At 47.7% G+C, this 19,813-nt stretch overlaps 1 protein-coding gene across 1 annotated transcript in view; it reads right to left on the bottom strand.

The window, feature by feature from the left end:
• MUC5AC (mucin 5AC, oligomeric mucus/gel-forming) overlaps positions 1-19,813 on the bottom strand; it is a 42,410-nt gene that overhangs the window by 11,490 nt on the left and 11,107 nt on the right. The window contains exons 15-28 of the mRNA XM_053945860.1: positions 19,662-19,788; positions 18,855-19,110; positions 18,235-18,284; positions 17,528-17,628; positions 17,248-17,399; positions 16,612-16,750; positions 16,399-16,512; positions 15,943-16,122; positions 15,224-15,463; positions 14,471-14,627; positions 13,722-13,850; positions 13,253-13,394; positions 11,957-12,000; positions 102-10,829 (exon numbers count right to left, since the gene is read on the bottom strand). Of these exons, the coding sequence (XP_053801835.1) occupies positions 102-10,829; positions 11,957-12,000; positions 13,253-13,394; positions 13,722-13,850; positions 14,471-14,627; positions 15,224-15,463; positions 15,943-16,122; positions 16,399-16,512; positions 16,612-16,750; positions 17,248-17,399; positions 17,528-17,628; positions 18,235-18,284; positions 18,855-19,110; positions 19,662-19,788 (12,559 nt within the window). The remainder of the gene's footprint in view (positions 1-101; positions 10,830-11,956; positions 12,001-13,252; positions 13,395-13,721; positions 13,851-14,470; positions 14,628-15,223; positions 15,464-15,942; positions 16,123-16,398; positions 16,513-16,611; positions 16,751-17,247; positions 17,400-17,527; positions 17,629-18,234; positions 18,285-18,854; positions 19,111-19,661; positions 19,789-19,813) is intronic.

The following is a 19,813-nucleotide window of genomic DNA, read 5'->3' as shown; positions in this document are numbered from 1 at the left end:
AAACACGGAAACAAGGTTAATGAACAAAAACAAGGTCAAAAAAAGCATAAAAGGAAAAATTAAAAATAAACAAAATAGGCAAAAAAATAATGCACACTAACCAGGCGAAAAAATACCATCACCAATCTTGCAGAAACATGGGGTAGTTGAAATGTGAGGAGGAGGTGTTGTAAAGAAGGGTTCACTAAGGGGAGTAATGGATGATGCGCTAGTGGTGGGCGAGAGGGTGGAGAATGAGCAGTTGTAGTTGGGGGTGCAGCAGAGCACGCGGATCTTGTAGTTGAGGCACATCTTGAATTTGCCCGTCTGGTCCTCGTTCTTGCACACCAGTCCAAAGTGGACATCGCATTGCACGACCTGCCCCACCTGCTGGATAGGAACCTCAGGGTAGTCCTCCGCCTGGCACTCGATCTGCTTTGGCTGCAGGCAGACTCGCTTGCCGGCGGCGCGGATGTGCTGGTAGGTTTCAAAGTCTCCCTGGTTGGGCCCCGAGGAGGGGAAGTCGACGTCGAACCATTGGCTCCAGGTGCACACTTCGGGTTCACAGGGGGTGGTGGAGGAAGTTGTGGTAGACGTCGTCGACATGGGGCTGGTGGTGCTGGTGGTAGTGCTGATTTCCATGGAGGTGGGACTTGTGGTGGTGGAGATGTAGGGCGTGGAGGTGGAGGTGGTGACTGTGGTGGAGGATGGGATGCCTCTGGTCGTGGTGCTGGTGGTGGGGCTGGTTGTTATCACGGGGATTGGGATTGAGCAGTTGTAGTTGGGGGTGCAGCAGAGCACGCGGATCTTGTAGTTGAGGCACATCTTGAATTTGCCCGTCTGGTCCTCGTTCTTGCACACCAGTCCAAAGTGGACGTCGCACTGCACGACCTGCCCCACCTGCTGGATAGGAACCTCAGGGTAGTCCTCCGCCTGGCACTCGATCTGCTTTGGCTGCAGGCAGACTCGCTTGCCGGCGGCGCGGATGTGCTGGTAGGTTTCGAAGTCTCCCTGGTTGGGCCCCAAGGAGGGGAAGTCGACGTCGAACCATTGGCTCCAGGTGCACACTTCGGGTTCACAGGGGGTGGTGGAGGAAGTTGTGGTAGACGTCGTCGACGTGGGGCTGGTGGTGCTGGTGGTAGTGCTGATTTCCATGGAGGTGGGACTTGTGGTGGTGGAGATGTAGGGCGTGGAGGTGGAGGTGGTGACTGTGGTGGAGGATGGGATGCTTGTGGTCGTGGTGCTGGTGGTGGGGCTGGTTGTTATCACGGGGATTGGGATTGAGCAGTTGTAGTTGGGGGTGCAGCAGAGCACGCGGATCTTGTAGTTGAGGCACATCTTGAATTTGCCCGTCTGGTCCTCGTTCTTGCACACCAGTCCAAAGTGGACATCGCACTGCACGACCTGCCCCACCTGCTGGATAGGAACCTCAGGGTAGTCCTCCGCCTGGCACTCGATCTGCTTTGGCTGCCGGCAGACTCGCTTGCCGGCGGCGCGGATGTGCTGGTAGGTTTCGAAGTCTCCCTGGTTGGGCCCCGAGGAGGGGAAGTCGACGTCGAACCATTGGCTCCAGGTGCACACTTCGGGTTCACAGGGGGTGGTGGAGGAAGTTGTGGTAGACGTCGTCGACGTGGGGCTGGTGGTGCTGGTGGTAGTGCTGATTTCCGTGGAGGTGGGACTCGTGGTGGTGGAGATGTAGGGCGTGGAGGTGGAGGTGGTGACTGCGGTGGAGGATGGGATGCCTCTGGTCGTGGTGCTGGTGGTGGGGCTGGTTGTTATCACGGGGATTGGGATTGAGCAGTTGTAGTTGGGGGTGCAGCAGAGCACGCGGATCTTGTAGTTGAGGCACATCTTGAATTTGCCCGTCTGGTCCTCGTTCTTGCACACCAGTCCAAAGTGGACATCGCACTGCACGACCTGCCCCACCTGCTGGATAGGAACCTCAGGGTAGTCCTCCGCCTGGCACTCGATCTGCTTTGGCTGCCGGCAGACTCGCTTGCCGGCGGCGCGGATGTGCTGGTAGGTTTCGAAGTCTCCCTGGTTGGGCCCCAAGGAGGGGAAGTCGACGTCGAACCATTGGCTCCAGGTGCACACTTCGGGTTCACAGGGGGTGGTGGAGGAAGTTGTGGTAGACGTCGTCGACGTGGGGCTGGTGGTGCTGGTGGTAGTGCTGATTTCCATGGAGGTGGGACTTGTGGTGGTGGAGATGTAGGGCGTGGAGGTGGAGGTGGTGACTGTGGTGGAGGATGGGATGCCTCTGGTCGTGGTGCTGGTGGTGGGGCTGGTTGTTATCACGGGGATTGGGATTGAGCAGTTGTAGTTGGGGGTGCAGCAGAGTACGCGGATCTTGTAGTTGAGGCACATCTTGAATTTGCCCGTCTGGTCCTCGTTCTTGCACACCAGTCCAAAGTGGACGTCGCATTGCACGACCTGCCCCACCTGCTGGATAGGAACCTCAGGGTAGTCCTCCGCCTGGCACTCGATCTGCTTTGGCTGCCGGCAGACTCGCTTGCCGGCGGCGCGGATGTGCTGGTAGGTTTCGAAGTCTCCCTGGTTGGGTCCCGAGGAGGGGAAGTCGACGTCGAACCATTGGCTCCAGGTGCACACTTCGGGTTCACAGGGGGTGGTGGAGGAAGTTGTGGTAGACGTCGTCGACGTGGGGCTGGTGGTGCTGGTGGTAGTGCTGATTTCCGTGGAGGTGGGACTCGTGGTGGTGGAGATGTAAGGCGTGGAGGTGGAGGTGGTGACTGTGGTGGAGGATGGGATGCTTGTGGTCGTGGTGCTGGTGGTGGGGCTGGTTGTTATCACGGGGATTGGGATTGAGCAGTTGTAGTTGGGGGTGCAGCAGAGCACGCGGATCTTGTAGTTGAGGCACATCTTGAATTTGCCCGTCTGGTCCTCGTTCTTGCACACCAGTCCAAAGTGGACGTCGCACTGCACGACCTGCCCCACCTGCTGGATAGGAACCTCAGGGTAGTCCTCCGCCTGGCACTCGATCTGCTTTGGCTGCCGGCAGACTCGCTTGCCGGCGGCGCGGATGTGCTGGTAGGTTTCGAAGTCTCCCTGGTTGGGCCCCGAGGAGGGGAAGTCGACGTCGAACCATTGGCTCCAGGTGCACACTTCGGGTTCACAGGGGGTGGTGGAGGAAGTTGTGGTAGACGTCGTCGACGTGGGGCTGGTGGTAGTGCTGATTTCCATGGAGGTGGGACTCGTGGTGGTGGAGATGTAAGGCGTGGAGGTGGAGGTGGTGACTGCGGTGGAGGATGGGATGCCTCTGGTCGTGGTGCTGGTGGTGGGGCTGGTTGTTATCACGGGGATTGGGATTGAGCAGTTGTAGTTGGGGGTGCAGCAGAGCACGCGGATCTTGTAGTTGAGGCACATCTTGAATTTGCCCGTCTGGTCCTCGTTCTTGCACACCAGTCCAAAGTGGACATCGCACTGCACGACCTGCCCCACCTGCTGGATAGGAACCTCAGGGTAGTCCTCCGCCTGGCACTCGATCTGCTTTGGCTGCCGGCAGACTCGCTTGCCGGCGGCGCGGATGTGCTGGTAGGTTTCGAAGTCTCCCTGGTTGGGCCCCGAGGAGGGGAAGTCGACGTCGAACCATTGGCTCCAGGTGCACACTTCGGGTTCACAGGGGGTGGTGGAGGAAGTTGTGGTAGACGTCGTCGACGTGGGGCTGGTGGTGCTGGTGGTAGTGCTGATTTCCGTGGAGGTGGGACTCATGGTGGTGGAGATGTAGGGCGTGGAGGTGGAGGTGGTGACTGTGGTGGAGGATGGGATGCCTCTGGTCGTGGTGCTGGTGGTGGGGCTGGTTGTTATCACGGGGATTGGGATTGAGCAGTTGTAGTTGGGGGTGCAGCAGAGCACGCGGATCTTGTAGTTGAGGCACATCTTGAATTTGCCCGTCTGGTCCTCGTTCTTGCACACCAGTCCAAAGTGGATGTCGCACTGCACGACCTGCCCCACCTGCTGGATAGGAACCTCAGGGTAGTCCTCCGCCTGGCACTCGATCTGCTTTGGCTGCCGGCAGACTCGCTTGCCGGCGGCGCGGATGTGCTGGTAGGTTTCGAAGTCTCCCTGGTTGGGCCCCGAGGAGGGGAAGTCGACGTCGAACCATTGGCTCCAGGTGCACACTTCGGGTTCACAGGGGGTGGTGGAGGAAGTTGTGGTAGACGTCGTCGACGTGGGGCTGGTGGTGCTGGTGGTAGTGCTGATTTCCGTGGAGGTGGGACTCGTGGTGGTGGAGATGTAAGGCGTGGAGGTGGAGGTGGTGACTGTGGTGGAGGATGGGATGCCTCTGGTCGTGGTGCTGGTGGTGGGGCTGGTTGTTATCACGGGGATTGGGATTGAGCAGTTGTAGTTGGGGGTGCAGCAGAGCACGCGGATCTTGTAGTTGAGGCACATCTTGAATTTGCCCGTCTGGTCCTCGTTCTTGCACACCAGTCCAAAGTGGACGTCGCACTGCACGACCTGCCCCACCTGCTGGATAGGAACCTCAGGGTAGTCCTCCGCCTGGCACTCGATCTGCTTTGGCTGCCGGCAGACTCGCTTGCCGGCGGCGCGGATGTGCTGGTAGGTTTCGAAGTCTCCCTGGTTGGGCCCCGAGGAGGGGAAGTCGACGTCGAACCATTGGCTCCAGGTGCACACTTCGGGTTCACAGGGGGTGGTGGAGGAAGTTGTGGTAGACGTCGTCGACGTGGGGCTGGTGGTGCTGGTGGTAGTGCTGATTTCCGTGGAGGTGGGACTCGTGGTGGTGGAGATGTAAGGCGTGGAGGTGGAGGTGGTGACTGTGGTGGAGGATGGGATGCTTGTGGTCGTGGTGCTGGTGGTGGGGCTGGTTGTTATCACGGGGATTGGGATTGAGCAGTTGTAGTTGGGGGTGCAGCAGAGCACGCGGATCTTGTAGTTGAGGCACATCTTGAATTTGCCCGTCTGGTCCTCGTTCTTGCACACCAGTCCAAAGTGGACGTCGCACTGCACGACCTGCCCCACCTGCTGGATAGGAACCTCAGGGTAGTCCTCCGCCTGGCACTCGATCTGCTTTGGCTGCCGGCAGACTCGCTTGCCGGCGGCGCGGATGTGCTGGTAGGTTTCGAAGTCTCCCTGGTTGGGCCCCGAGGAGGGGAAGTCGACGTCGAACCATTGGCTCCAGGTGCACACTTCGGGTTCACAGGGGGTGGTGGAGGAAGTTGTGGTAGACGTCGTCGACGTGGGGCTGGTGGTGCTGGTGGTAGTGCTGATTTCCGTGGAGGTGGGACTCGTGGTGGTGGAGATGTAAGGCGTGGAGGTGGAGGTGGTGACTGTGGTGGAGGATGGGATGCTTGTGGTCGTGGTGCTGGTGGTGGGGCTGGTTGTTATCACGGGGATTGGGATTGAGCAGTTGTAGTTGGGGGTGCAGCAGAGCACGCGGATCTTGTAGTTGAGGCACATCTTGAATTTGCCCGTCTGGTCCTCGTTCTTGCACACCAGTCCAAAGTGGACGTCGCACTGCACGACCTGCCCCACCTGCTGGATAGGAACCTCAGGGTAGTCCTCCGCCTGGCACTCGATCTGCTTTGGCTGCCGGCAGACTCGCTTGCCGGCGGCGCGGATGTGCTGGTAGGTTTCGAAGTCTCCCTGGTTGGGCCCCGAGGAGGGGAAGTCGACGTCGAACCATTGGCTCCAGGTGCACACTTCGGGTTCACAGGGGGTGGTGGAGGAAGTTGTGGTAGACGTCGTCGACGTGGGGCTGGTGGTGCTGGTGGTAGTGCTGATTTCCGTGGAGGTGGGACTCGTGGTGGTGGAGATGTAGGGCGTGGAGGTGGAGGTGGTGACTGTGGTGGAGGATGGGATGCCTCTGGTCGTGGTGCTGGTGGTGGGGCTGGTTGTTATCACGGGGATTGGGATTGAGCAGTTGTAGTTGGGGGTGCAGCAGAGCACGCGGATCTTGTAGTTGAGGCACATCTTGAATTTGCCCGTCTGGTCCTCGTTCTTGCACACCAGTCCAAAGTGGACATCGCACTGCACGACCTGCCCCACCTGCTGGATAGGAACCTCAGGGTAGTCCTCCGCCTGGCACTCGATCTGCTTTGGCTGCAGGCAGACTCGCTTGCCGGCGGCGCGGATGTGCTGGTAGGTTTCGAAGTCTCCCTGGTTGGGCCCCGAGGAGGGGAAGTCGACGTCGAACCATTGGCTCCAGGTGCACACTTCGGGTTCACAGGGGGTGGTGGAGGAAGTTGTGGTAGACGTCGTCGACGTGGGGCTGGTGGTGCTGGTGGTAGTGCTGATTTCCGTGGAGGTGGGACTCGTGGTGGTGGAGATGTAAGGCGTGGAGGTGGAGGTGGTGACTGTGGTGGAGGATGGGATGCCTCTGGTCGTGGTGCTGGTGGTGGGGCTGGTTGTTATCACGGGGATTGGGATTGAGCAGTTGTAGTTGGGGGTGCAGCAGAGCACGCGGATCTTGTAGTTGAGGCACATCTTGAATTTGCCCGTCTGGTCCTCGTTCTTGCACACCAGTCCAAAGTGGACGTCGCATTGCACGACCTGCCCCACCTGCTGGATAGGAACCTCAGGGTAGTCCTCCGCCTGGCACTCGATCTGCTTTGGCTGCCGGCAGACTCGCTTGCCGGCGGCGCGGATGTGCTGGTAGGTTTCGAAGTCTCCCTGGTTGGGCCCCGAGGAGGGGAAGTCGACGTCGAACCATTGGCTCCAGGTGCACACTTCGGGTTCACAGGGGGTGGTGGAGGAAGTTGTGGTAGACGTCGTCGACGTGGGGCTGGTGGTGCTGGTGGTAGTGCTGATTTCCGTGGAGGTGGGACTCGTGGTGGTGGAGATGTAGGGCGTGGAGGTGGAGGTGGTGACTGTGGTGGAGGATGGGATGCCTCTGGTCGTGGTGCTGGTGGTGGGGCTGGTTGTTATCACGGGGATTGGGATTGAGCAGTTGTAGTTGGGGGTGCAGCAGAGCACGCGGATCTTGTAGTTGAGGCACATCTTGAATTTGCCCGTCTGGTCCTCGTTCTTGCACACCAGTCCAAAGTGGACGTCGCACTGCACGACCTGCCCCACCTGCTGGATAGGAACCTCAGGGTAGTCCTCCGCCTGGCACTCGATCTGCTTTGGCTGCCGGCAGACTCGCTTGCCGGCGGCGCGGATGTGCTGGTAGGTTTCGAAGTCTCCCTGGTTGGGCCCCGAGGAGGGGAAGTCGACGTCGAACCATTGGCTCCAGGTGCACACTTCGGGTTCACAGGGGGTGGTGGAGGAAGTTGTGGTAGACGTCGTCGACGTGGGGCTGGTGGTGCTGGTGGTAGTGCTGATTTCCGTGGAGGTGGGACTCGTGGTGGTGGAGATGTAAGGCGTGGAGGTGGAGGTGGTGACTGTGGTGGAGGATGGGATGCTTGTGGTCGTGGTGCTGGTGGTGGGGCTGGTTGTTATCACGGGGATTGGGATTGAGCAGTTGTAGTTGGGGGTGCAGCAGAGCACGCGGATCTTGTAGTTGAGGCACATCTTGAATTTGCCCGTCTGGTCCTCGTTCTTGCACACCAGTCCAAAGTGGACGTCGCATTGCACGACCTGCCCCACCTGCTGGATAGGAACCTCAGGATAGTCCTCCGCCTGGCACTCGATCTGCTTTGGCTGCCGGCAGACTCGCTTGCCGGCGGCGCGGATGTGCTGGTAGGTTTCGAAGTCTCCCTGGTTGGGCCCCGAGGAGGGGAAGTCGACGTCGAACCATTGGCTCCAGGTGCACACTTCGGGTTCACAGGGGGTGGTGGAGGAAGTTGTGGTAGACGTCGTCGACGTGGGGCTGGTGGTGCTGGTGGTAGTGCTGATTTCCATGGAGGTGGGACTTGTGGTGGTGGAGATGTAGGGCGTGGAGGTGGAGGTGGTGACTGTGGTGGAGGATGGGATGCCTCTGGTCGTGGTGCTGGTGGTGGGGCTGGTTGTTATCACGGGGATTGGGATTGAGCAGTTGTAGTTGGGGGTGCAGCAGAGCACGCGGATCTTGTAGTTGAGGCACATCTTGAATTTGCCCGTCTGGTCCTCGTTCTTGCATACCAGTCCAAAGTGGACGTCGCACTGCACGACCTGCCCCACCTGCTGGATAGGAACCTCAGGGTAGTCCTCCGCCTGGCACTCGATCTGCTTTGGCTGCCGGCAGACTCGCTTGCCGGCGGCGCGGATGTGCTGGTAGGTTTCGAAGTCTCCCTGGTTGGGCCCCGAGGAGGGGAAGTCGACGTCGAACCATTGGCTCCAGGTGCACACTTCGGGTTCACAGGGGGTGGTGGAGGAAGTTGTGGTAGACGTCGTCGACGTGGGGCTGGTGGTGCTGGTGGTAGTGCTGATTTCCGTGGAGGTGGGACTCATGGTGGTGGAGATGTAGGGCGTGGAGGTGGAGGTGGTGACTGTGGTGGAGGATGGGATGCCTCTGGTCGTGGTGCTGGTGGTGGGGCTGGTTGTTATCACGGGGATTGGGATTGAGCAGTTGTAGTTGGGGGTGCAGCAGAGCACGCGGATCTTGTAGTTGAGGCACATCTTGAATTTGCCCGTCTGGTCCTCGTTCTTGCACACCAGTCCAAAGTGGACGTCGCACTGCACGACCTGCCCCACCTGCTGGATAGGAACCTCAGGGTAGTCCTCCGCCTGGCATTCGATCTGCTTTGGCTGCAGGCAGACTCGCTTGCCGGCGGCGCGGATGTGCTGGTAGGTTTCGAAGTCTCCCTGGTTGGGCCCCGAGGAGGGGAAGTCGACGTCGAACCATTGGCTCCAGGTGCACACTTCGGGTTCACAGGGGGTGGTGGAGGAAGTTGTGGTAGACGTCGTCGACGTGGGGCTGGTGGTGCTGGTGGTAGTGCTGATTTCCGTGGAGGTGGGACTCGTGGTGGTGGAGATGTAAGGCGTGGAGGTGGAGGTGGTGACTGTGGTGGAGGATGGGATGCCTCTGGTCGTGGTGCTGGTGGTGGGGCTGGTTGTTATCACGGGGATTGGGATTGAGCAGTTGTAGTTGGGGGTGCAGCAGAGCACGCGGATCTTGTAGTTGAGGCACATCTTGAATTTGCCCGTCTGGTCCTCGTTCTTGCACACCAGTCCAAAGTGGACGTCGCATTGCACGACCTGCCCCACCTGCTGGATAGGAACCTCAGGGTAGTCCTCCGCCTGGCACTCGATCTGCTTTGGCTGCCGGCAGACTCGCTTGCCGGCGGCGCGGATGTGCTGGTAGGTTTCGAAGTCTCCCTGGTTGGGCCCCGAGGAGGGGAAGTCGACGTCGAACCATTGGCTCCAGGTGCACGCTTCGGGTTCACAGGGGGTGGTGGAGGAAGTTGTGGTAGACGTCGTCGACGTGGGGCTGGTGGTGCTGGTGGTAGTGCTGACTTCCGTGGAGGTAGGACTCGTGGTGGTGGAGATGTAGGGCGTGGAGGTGGAGGTGGTGACTGTGGTGGAGGATGGGATGCCTCTGGTCGTGGTGCTGGTGGTGGGGCTGGTTGTTATCACGGGGATTGGGATTGAGCAGTTGTAGTTGGGGGTGCAGCAGAGCACGCGGATCTTGTAGTTGAGGCACATCTTGAATTTGCCCGTCTGGTCCTCGTTCTTGCACACCAGTCCAAAATGGACATCGCACTGCACGACCTGCCCCACCTGCTGGATAGGAACCTCAGGGTAGTCCTCTGCCTGGCACTCGATCTGCTTTGGCTGCAGGCAGACTCGCTTGCCGGCGGCGCGGATGTGCTGGTAGGTTTCGAAGTCTCCCTGGTTGGGCCCCGAGGAGGGGAAGTCGACGTCGAACCATTGGCTCCAGGTGCACACTTCAGGTTCACAGGGGGTAATATTTGAATATGTTGTACTTTTTGTTGTTGTGCTGCTTGTCAGTTTTGTAGTTTGTTTTTGAGTTTGCATTGTTGGTTTTGATGTTATTCTGGTGTGGATGTAATCTGTTTTTGGTTCAGTTGTGTATTCAGTTGTTGTCTTATGTTTCGTTTGTAAACTTAGAGTTGTTGGTTCTGGTCTGAACATTGTACTTGAATACCTTGTAGTTGTTTGTGTTGTTGTAGTCAGAATTTCAGGGGTGTTTTCACACGGCACTCTTATATTCATGCAGCATTTAAAACGCAATTCATAATTATAGCAGATGGGTGGCAGTTGATCTTTATTGTAACATTTCAACCCTTGTTCTGTGTTACACATTATGTGTTGCTCCAGTAGAGGATATGGTGTGTTAGGGAACCGTACTGCTCTACATTCCACATCCTTTCTATTGTTGCAGACTTTGTATCCCTTATTTTTAATGTTCTCAATCGTATCAAAATCTCCATCATTGTAACCTGACCCTGGGTAACTGACATCATACCATCTTGACCAGTAGCATTTTTCTTTGAAGCAAAGAGGTATTGTTGAAGGGGATGTGGTGACAGGTGTTGTCATTTTAGTTGTTTCTTCAGTGGGTGAAGGTATGAATGTTGTACTTTCAGTAGTAACTGAATATGTTGTTTCAGTAGATGTTTCTGTCGGAGTTGGAGTTGTGACTGGGGTAGATGTGCTGAAAGGCGTTGTGGAAAAGCATGGTACAAAAACACAGCAGAGGATTCTGATTTCGTAGTTATTGCACATTGTTGAAATTTGATCCTTGTTGTAACATATAAGCCCTTGTGTTGTACTGCAGTCTACTTTTTGGCCAAGGTCTTTCAGTGGTATATCAGGGAACTTCTCTGCTCTGCATTCAACAGCCTTTGGGGCTTTACAAACTTCATAACCTTTTGCTCGTAAATCATCAAATGTTTCAAAATCTCCCCCATCATAGCCAGGGGTTTGTAGACTCCCATCATACCATTCTGACCACTCGCAGACTTCATGAACACATACTGATGTAGTTGGTGACACTGTGAAGGAGAAAAGGAAAAGGAAGAGACCATGAAATTAAGAATGAATTCCTGTAAATACTAATATTTTTTTTGTTCTTATTTTAAATGGGCTGACAATTTTCCTGATGTCATTTGTCTTGCATTACACTCCTGTAGTGCATCAGTTTATTTTAGCATGTTGTAGAACAGAAAATCCATCACCCAGCAATTTAATGTAGTGACATGCTTCAAACTGTCTCTTCCCAAGGGAATACTAATTATATGTTACAAGGTTCTGAAGTAAGGCTCAGGTCAAATCTATACGCTGTAGAAAATAAACAAGTCTCATATGTTTTGCATTTGGTTCAGTGTATTTGCTTTGGTTCTATCTTGCTTCACCCTATACTAGTCTCTCTGGAATATATTGAAATCAGTAGAAAGACTAGCTTTTTTCTTCCACATCAGTTGACTCCTCACTTAAAGCAGAGCAGTCTTTGTTCCTCCATTTCAAACATCCTTACACTTTGTGTTTAGCTCTGATCTAAAGAAACCACTTACTGGTTGGAGAGCTTTTGTAGGTGAACTCTCATTATGAAAAAGATGGAAAATAGCCACTGAATTCCAGTAATGCTGGTATTTTCTGTAATTTGAAAACTTATGTATTTTATACTGAATACTGATTTCATAAAACAACATATGCCTAGAGTAACTTGTGATTCCCAACCTGAAGAATGCTGTACAGGAATTCTAAAAACCAAAATTTTGTTACCTCAATGCCAATATCTGAGCAATCCACTTAGGACTGTAAAATATGTTTTTCTCACTAAACAAGAAAACACAATCTTAGGGGCTACAAAGGACGTACCTGTGGAAATAGTGGTAGGTGGTGTAGAGCTGAAGTGAAATGTCGTTGCTGTTGTGGGTGATGTTGAGATTAGACATTCATGCATAAACCTTTGAAGTGTTCCATTAGGACCACAGGTTGCAACAATACACCATCCTGTGCCATCTGTAGTGTTGTAGACTACATCTTTGTAGTTGTACTTCTGCCCCTCATAAATGCAGATACATTCTGTAGATTAAAACAGGATGTTATTCCTTGCTACCTGAAACACAGAGTACCCTAAATGTGTATCATTCATATATAAATGACTTCATCAACATACCATGTTCATCATATCTGCATTTTTTGCCATGAATTGTACATTCACTGAAAAAAAGAAAAACAGATTATGAGTGTGGACATACTGGTTTGTGACATTTTTTTGGTTATAATTTTTCTTCTATCAATCCTTTGCAATTCATTGTGTCTTTAAATGTAAAATGGCCCTATCTTGTCTGAGTTAGATAGTCAGTTCTGCTCTACAAATTCAGGCTAGGTATTTATATTCAGGCTACAAGTTCTCCAGCAAGAAAGGTAGCTCTTCTTTGAGCCAGCATATAAAACATGCAGCATCCCTACCAGTGCTTTTGGGAACAGGAAAAAAAATGTGAGATGGATGATTTCAAATATTCTTATCTACCCAACAGGTCTATTTTTTGCAGGGGAAAAGCACAGTATATATATCATTTGCATTTAAAAGGATATATACAAAGGATTACTACCATAGATGTTGAGGTAATCTACACAGTGAATTTCCATTATGCTTCCAAAATATGCAAGAAGAACTCTGGTTTGAAGGGCAATTTATCTGTTAAGAACTGAATCTTGATGTATTTATTTACAGGGACTAAGGACATCTATATACTGAATAAACTGAGATTTAGATATGTATTTAATGGATTAGGTTTAGTGCTGTTAATGGCCTAGATGATATAGGCCAAGGCATCTGTGAAGTGCAAACATTGCAAAGGACATTGGTTTAGCTCCAATGTGCTCTGGCTTAAGATTTTTGCTATTCAGATTGCACTGCTTACCATATTTAAGTGTAGCTACTTTAAAGGTATCTTAAGACAATTGCTTCACAATTGCTTTTGCTAACTCTGTACTTAAGCCTTACAGAAGGCTTAGCAGCACTTGTCACCAGTAATGCATGAGAATATTTGCTGACTGTTGCAACTATGCAAGTACCAGTGCAATAGCAAAAACAAGCTCAAAACAATGTAGATGTGTTGGCTGCTCACTTCTAATGAATTTCACATTATGACTTTAGGTATATCTTTTTAAAAATTCTCAGACTCTTCCCTAACTAAAATTATTTTAGCTTGTTTTCACTTCATTTAATAATTATAATAATGTGCAAGGACTTTAATAAATATACAAAATAAGTAGTAAATTAATCTCTCAATGATAAAATGCTTCACTATGTTATCATTTCATTTCCTGGGAAGGGAAGAAAATTAGACATTGTTCATCAGCCTCTGACTGGCCTAATTCCTGTTGGTAATTAACAAATTTAATGTGTGATGAATTATGTTCCACAATTTTAAAATTTATTTTTAAAATTCTTTTCTAATCCTACCATGATTCACATTTCTTCTTTGAAGGCATCTCCATTCCTGGTTTGTAATATTTTCCATCTTCATAACAACCACAGTAAGAAACACAGGTCATAGTTTCCTCATCAAAATAGGGCTTATTCTTTGGACATTGTGGATAGCAACCTGCAATAGAAAAAGAGTCAAGTTGACACTAGGCCTTTCATAAGTATAAGTAAACCTACACTCATATCTGCTTTTCCCAAAATGTCCCACATGGTAAGTGGAATGTCACATGCTTTTACTGCTATTCCTTTGATTGTGCATTATGCTTTGGAGTATTTTGTCCCTATTTTCCAAACAAGTTAGGAATTAGGGAATACAATACTAATTAGAAAATATTTTCTTATAAATTTTAGTGCAAACATGTCATACACTGAGTAATAAAAATTTTGTTCACCATTCTGCATTTTAACCTTTCAAACAGAATGAGATATGCATAATTATGTTTACCTTCCAAACCCCTCGTCTCATGAAGACATTTCCCACTTGGATTATTGCAGGTCTTCATACAAGGTGCTCCACACGGCTTGTAGTGCCACTCACATTCCCCTTGTGGATTATAGTAATCACAGAAGAGAGCTAGAAGAAGAAATGCCAGAAAAATATCTTTGATGTTTTAGCTCTATACGGTTTCAGTTTTTCTAGGTAAAAATCCAATGGGATCAGCATAATCTCATAGGTGGGGAACAATATATTTTCTTATTGCTAAAGCAATACAATTGTTACATTTCTAAAACTTTTTAACACCAATAAATATATGCATCATGGAGTTACACATTAAACATGAAACATAAGTTGACTGAATCACTGAGGTAGCTTGCACTTACGGTTATTTACATGGAACCTGATGTAGACGTGTGGCAGTGTAATAAAATATATTTCATCAGTAGTTTATCATGATTGTTAAGTTAATTAGACACTAATCACACTACTTGTAAACTTATTGCCTGTGGTTTCATTTTACTAAGATAGATTGTCTTCCAGTAATTTAACCCAACTGCTTTGTTGGTGTTTTTTAGGTTTTTTTTGGGGGTTTGTCTGTTTGCTTTTTAAGCATACAGCTGTGCCTCACAGCTGTATTTTGTGCACAGACGCACAGTTTTATCCTTCCTTTCTTGTTCTCCTTTGTTTCCTTTTTTTTTCCCCTTCTGTTTTCTTTCCCTCTGAACCCCTTAAAAAAGTAGTGGGTTGAAACTTACGACAAATGGATGGGGTTCTCCATGATATGCAGATGTCTAGCTCATTACATGCTTGAGCATAGGCAGCTACTGCTGTGCAGAAACATTCACAGTCTCCTCCAGTGTCACAGGCACAAGCATCATCCACACATGCTTGGTAATATTCATTTGGTTCAACCTGATAAAGAAAACATTAAAGTTTTCATGCCCTTGTCCTCTTTGCACTGTCCTAAAATAGCTGAATAAGGTATCTGAAACTCATATCTCTGTATGAGAGAAAGCTAAGAAAGGAAGAAATCATGAGAATGCTTTGAAAAATCAAGAGGAAAATGCAGAATAAAGCTATTGCTAGTAAGATGCAATATTAAGAACTGTTTGGTGTTGAAGACAGTTGCAAAATAGTGGTAATTACTACAAGCCAGCACAGAGTCATATATATCAGGTGGTTGATATTTATATTAGTAGAAAATGGTGCCATTAGACAATAAACATATACCGAGATATATCTACTGAGATATATCTACTGTTGTTCCTTCTATTAAAACTAACAAACTAACTAATCAAAGTGAAACAATCCATTTCTTTAGTGTACTTGCTCAAGACAAAAGCTGAGAAAGTGAAAATATTTCTATGCAGTCTCTCTATGCAGAATGTGCTCTAACTTCACTTTGTCAGGCATGACAAAATGTATTTTAGAGAATTTTTTAATCTATTCCACATAAAAATGGATGTAATTATTTTGTCGAGAATTTAAGACTAAATTTTTTGTCATACCTGTGAGTGACACTTTGCAAACACTTCACTGGTGATGATGCTACATTGCTTCTGTGCCCAGGCTTTCCTGTATGGGTTTGCAGTGCACGGATCCTGCGTACGATTGGCATTTGGGCAATTAGAAGATACTTTCCAGCTATTGGCAAACTCCAGCACATTTCCTACCACAGACTGACTGCGAGTAGTGAAGTCATTATTTCCATTGCCATCATAGTTTCCACAAAGTCCGCAGACATGGCCCTGCATCAGGATAAAAAACCAAAATGACAAAGATCAGTAAGGTACAATTTCTTAGTAGCTGTGAGTAACAGAGCTCAGGATGACTCTTATGTAAGATTATTAATGCCTATTTAGTTACAGTGTTGGACATTTTCATAAAACGCTTCCTATGAAGAGAGGTCTCTAGCTTGTTGTTATGAAGGAGTGGACTGATGGGTTTTGTTCTAAGTAATGAGCTATTTAGTTTTAGCTGATCCTAAATATGTCTCTTCAGTGAGGGTTTTTCATGAAGAAAGCTACTGATAAAGTTGCTGTTATGCCATTGCTGAATAATGTAATTTAAGGATAATGCATAGTACACAATGTAAGTAAACACAACAAAGATAATATGTGATTTCTGCTCTTCTGGTTTACAGCCTAAATTTCCACCCTCTTTCTTTAAGAGATAATGATTATGTTACAGAATTAATTTTATTCATGTTTTTACTTTTAAAGTATACCTGAAAGCTGGGACTAAGTTTGATGAATATACTAGTTTTCTTGTCCCACATGAGTATCAGACCAACAGTAGTATCAACCACCAGGTAGATGCCCATGGAATGAATTTGGAATGGCATTTTTCCTCCAGGTGTCCTCTGGATGACATCAGAGTGTCCATCACTGAGTACCAGCTCATAGTTCTAAGACAGGAGAAGAAAAAGTTAGAGGCCAATTTAGAAAGTCACTATTTTGTAGTTTTTTATATTGACAGTAACTTCTTGAAATAATATTATCATCAAAAGGATCCTATTCAACAACTACAGATTTCTTTGTAGATTTCCCTCCTTTGCTTTCTAGAGCAGAGAGGAAAAAAAAGTCTAGTGACCTTTTCGTTATGTTGGAGGCCACTTCTCCTATGCAGTCTAGCTGGGACAGCTTGTTCCATCCTTCTGGCACAACTTAAAGAAAATACTTACACCCAGGAAAACTTTAATAGACTTGGAGCAGGTAGTTCCTGTAGTGCCACATGGAATGTTCTCAGTGATGACTCTGAAGGTTCCCTGGTTCATAGCTTGTTGACGACAGTAGTTCTGAAACAGGAGAATGATATTCACTGTTTACTATATGTTACATGTTCATAAGTAAAATGCAAGGTATTTTGAGCAAAAATCTAGGCAGGACACTGTTACCTGGACCAGAACATATTCACAGTCTCCTTCAAAATCAAAGCGTTTGCCATCAAAGGTGGTATAATGCCCATCGCCATAAACAGAACATGTTTCCAGGCAGGGTTCCTCAGAGCATTGCCATTTTCTGTTTCTACATGTGCTACACAAGACAAAAAGCACTCCCAATGTAAAAACTAGACTAACACAGTATGTGTTAATATGTACATTTCTGTATTTTAACATGTGTTAAGATTCTAATGAAAAAATAAGGTTTGCTTATTCTCAAAAATGCAACATAGCTCAAGAACTATTGGAATTTATCCAAAGACTGTGTTACTTAATGTAATGAATCATCTGCATCAGAAGACACCAATTGTTTCACATTTCCAGATCCTGTTGGATCTATTGAAATGGAAGGACTTCCTTAGAAGAAAGATTTTTTTTTTTTTACTTGAATGAATATGACAACATCAAAAGCATGGTGTTTTTCTGACAAATTGAAATTTCTGGGCTATGCCATTGAGAAAAATAGACAGTTTGCTTTTTAGGTACTAAGTGGATTGTTTTATGCAGGATTCCTTCCTAGAAATCTTGATACTGCTAAAATGAAATTATGTTATTTAATTTCCAAAATATTATTTTTCAATATGCTCTTACCAGTTGTTACAGCCAACTCTGATTGATTCTCCTGGACTGTAGGAAATCCCATTGTGAATACATGGACAGTCTTCTGGAGCGATACAGTCACCTTTGCCATCCAACACTTGATCATGAGGACATACGCAGCCAGAGACACAGTGAGTTTTGTACTGTAAGGACCATAAAGAAAACATGTCTTGAAACATTTTCCTGGTGGAAGAGTCCAGCTGTAGCTGGTAATTGTAAGAGATATCTTTACTGATATGCTTTCAACTAGTTATAAAGAGTCTGTACTTACACATTCCATATCTAGAGTCTGACAGCTCTTCTGGCATCCTGCTCCTACCACATTTGCAGTGATATTGTCACAGTCAACATACACCATGGGAAGCACACAGACTGAAAGAGAAAAAACCATGAGAAATGTGAGACCAACCATGCATTTGTACCTTCGTGTTTCCAAGAAAAAATGGAAATACTCCTTTGTGAATTATGTGTACCTTAGTGTGTGATGCATGTAGTGAGAGAAACCAAATATTATTTTGATTTCATATTCACGTGGTTTTTGTGATTATGCTCAGACTACTCAATAAAATTAATTTTTAATTGGCTTCATGAAACACTTCCTTTCAGAAAAGCAGAACAAAACAGGACAACAAATATCCTTGTTTACTTGTTTGGCCTTTTTTTTTTGTTGTTGTTGTCGCTTTGGAGGTTTTTTTGCTTTTACACTTCAATTAAAATCAGAATAGCTTTCCTCTCACATTGAGTGAGGTGATCAAGTATCCTTTTACCCTGGGTAACCCAGGGGGTTCTAACTTCAGCCACCTGAAAGGTAAGACAGTGTTTCTTTATATTTTGAGAATGTCCGCTACATTACAGAAGAGCTCAATTCATTTTCTTGGTTGATTTCAGACTTGTACAATTTGCATCATTATGACAAGAGAAGAAAGAAATAAAAAGACTGAAGATGGAAAGGGAGAATTAAAGAAAATCTTGTGTTACCTGGTTCTGGCTTCTCTCCAATGCAGCTCAGCTTTCCATAGGTGCAAGTGCTATGAAAACAAGGAATGGATATTTTTAAACTTGTTATGTTTCAGCCTATTTCCCAATGAACTTGAAAGAATGAAAAATTACTGTGTGATAAAATAAAATGTGTTCTTTATCAAATAGTTTGCATATTTAAAAATATTAATATTCTTTATTAGACTAGAACAAAATACCAATAGTTTCTATATAATGTTTGCTCTGTCTATATCCCTGGTTTAAAGCTGTCCTTCAGAATAGTTCAGATTCCCATTAAAATGGGATAACAGAATTATCAGGCATCTTTCACCATGGAAGAAGCTTTTTACAGTCATGGATAAGAAAAGTAAGCGTGGAGGCAAAGGACAGGGTGGGAGTTTGGCTGTTAGCAAAGGTTGACCCACCACAGGACTGTTGAATTCCTGTAGTTGTTTATCTACAATCTTCCAAACATGGGTAGCCCTAAGAATTAAGAAGCTGTGATTTTTTTAAATTGAAAATTTTAGTTATAGAAATTAATTTGATTTCATAACATTTATATGGTTTCATGACTGCCTATATCTAACCTCTTCACTTTTTTTTTTTCACAAATATCTTACCAGACAACACCATTATCATGAACAACTTCACCAGAAGACAGAGGAGTTCCCTTGTAGTAACAAGGACAGCTAGAAGCAGGCACACATTTGCCACTGTCATCCATGTAGGTTCCATTTATGCAGGTACAGCCATCAACTGGGACAAACTTGATGCTGCATGTGACATCAGGCTGACTCAGAGAGCGGCAGGTGGGTTGACAGGAATCAACATTGTAGGTGTATTTCAAGGACTTCGGACACAAGGTGGTGTATTTTGCTTGAGAGTAAGAAGGTGAGTTACACTTGTTGTTCATTCAAGAATCAATATAGATATAAAGTATTTGAGATAAAGTATGTATGATAAACGTGGCATTGTTTGTACACATGCTTTACTGATATGCCCAGTAGTGTAATTTTTTTAGTACTAGAGCAAAATTTTCCCTTATAAATGTGTCATATGTTTTGCCCAAGTTAAAAAAAAGAACAAAGTTCAATTATAATAAGATACAGTATGTTTCTTCCTCTATGCTTTTTTTATACATTTCTCAAAGTTGAGAAACACCGTACTTCTTTTATTCCTATTGCAAGGGTATTGCTCTTCAGGTTTTTTCTGATGGTTCTGAGCAAGTAATCTAACTAAGCCTGTTTTTAATATTTCTTATTGTTTGTTGTTTGTCTTTTATGGCATTGTTTTCCTACTCAGCTTCTTTGAAGTCAATGCTATACTTAAACTCCAGTTTAACACAATTTACAGTGGAATCCCTGAGAGCTGCTGTGTGGGGCCTTCTAGGTGATAATTTTCAAAAGGCAAAGGGATGTAAAACTTACTGCAGGCTTTGCTCCTCCACCCAGTGAGAAGAACTCCTTTAGCAGCACAGGCTCTGACATAGCTGGAAAGGGCAGCACACATGCAGTCCTCACTCTTCTCACAGTTACACGTGTCAAACATACAGGTCTAGGAACAGAGGATGATGTGATCA

The sequence above is a fragment of the Vidua chalybeata genome, chromosome 6 (genome assembly GCF_026979565.1).
Source record: "Vidua chalybeata isolate OUT-0048 chromosome 6, bVidCha1 merged haplotype, whole genome shotgun sequence".
NCBI lineage: Eukaryota > Metazoa > Chordata > Aves > Passeriformes > Viduidae > Vidua > Vidua chalybeata.
The sequence above is the reverse complement of the archived record's forward strand: the minus strand, read 5'-3'. Positions and strand labels throughout refer to the sequence as shown.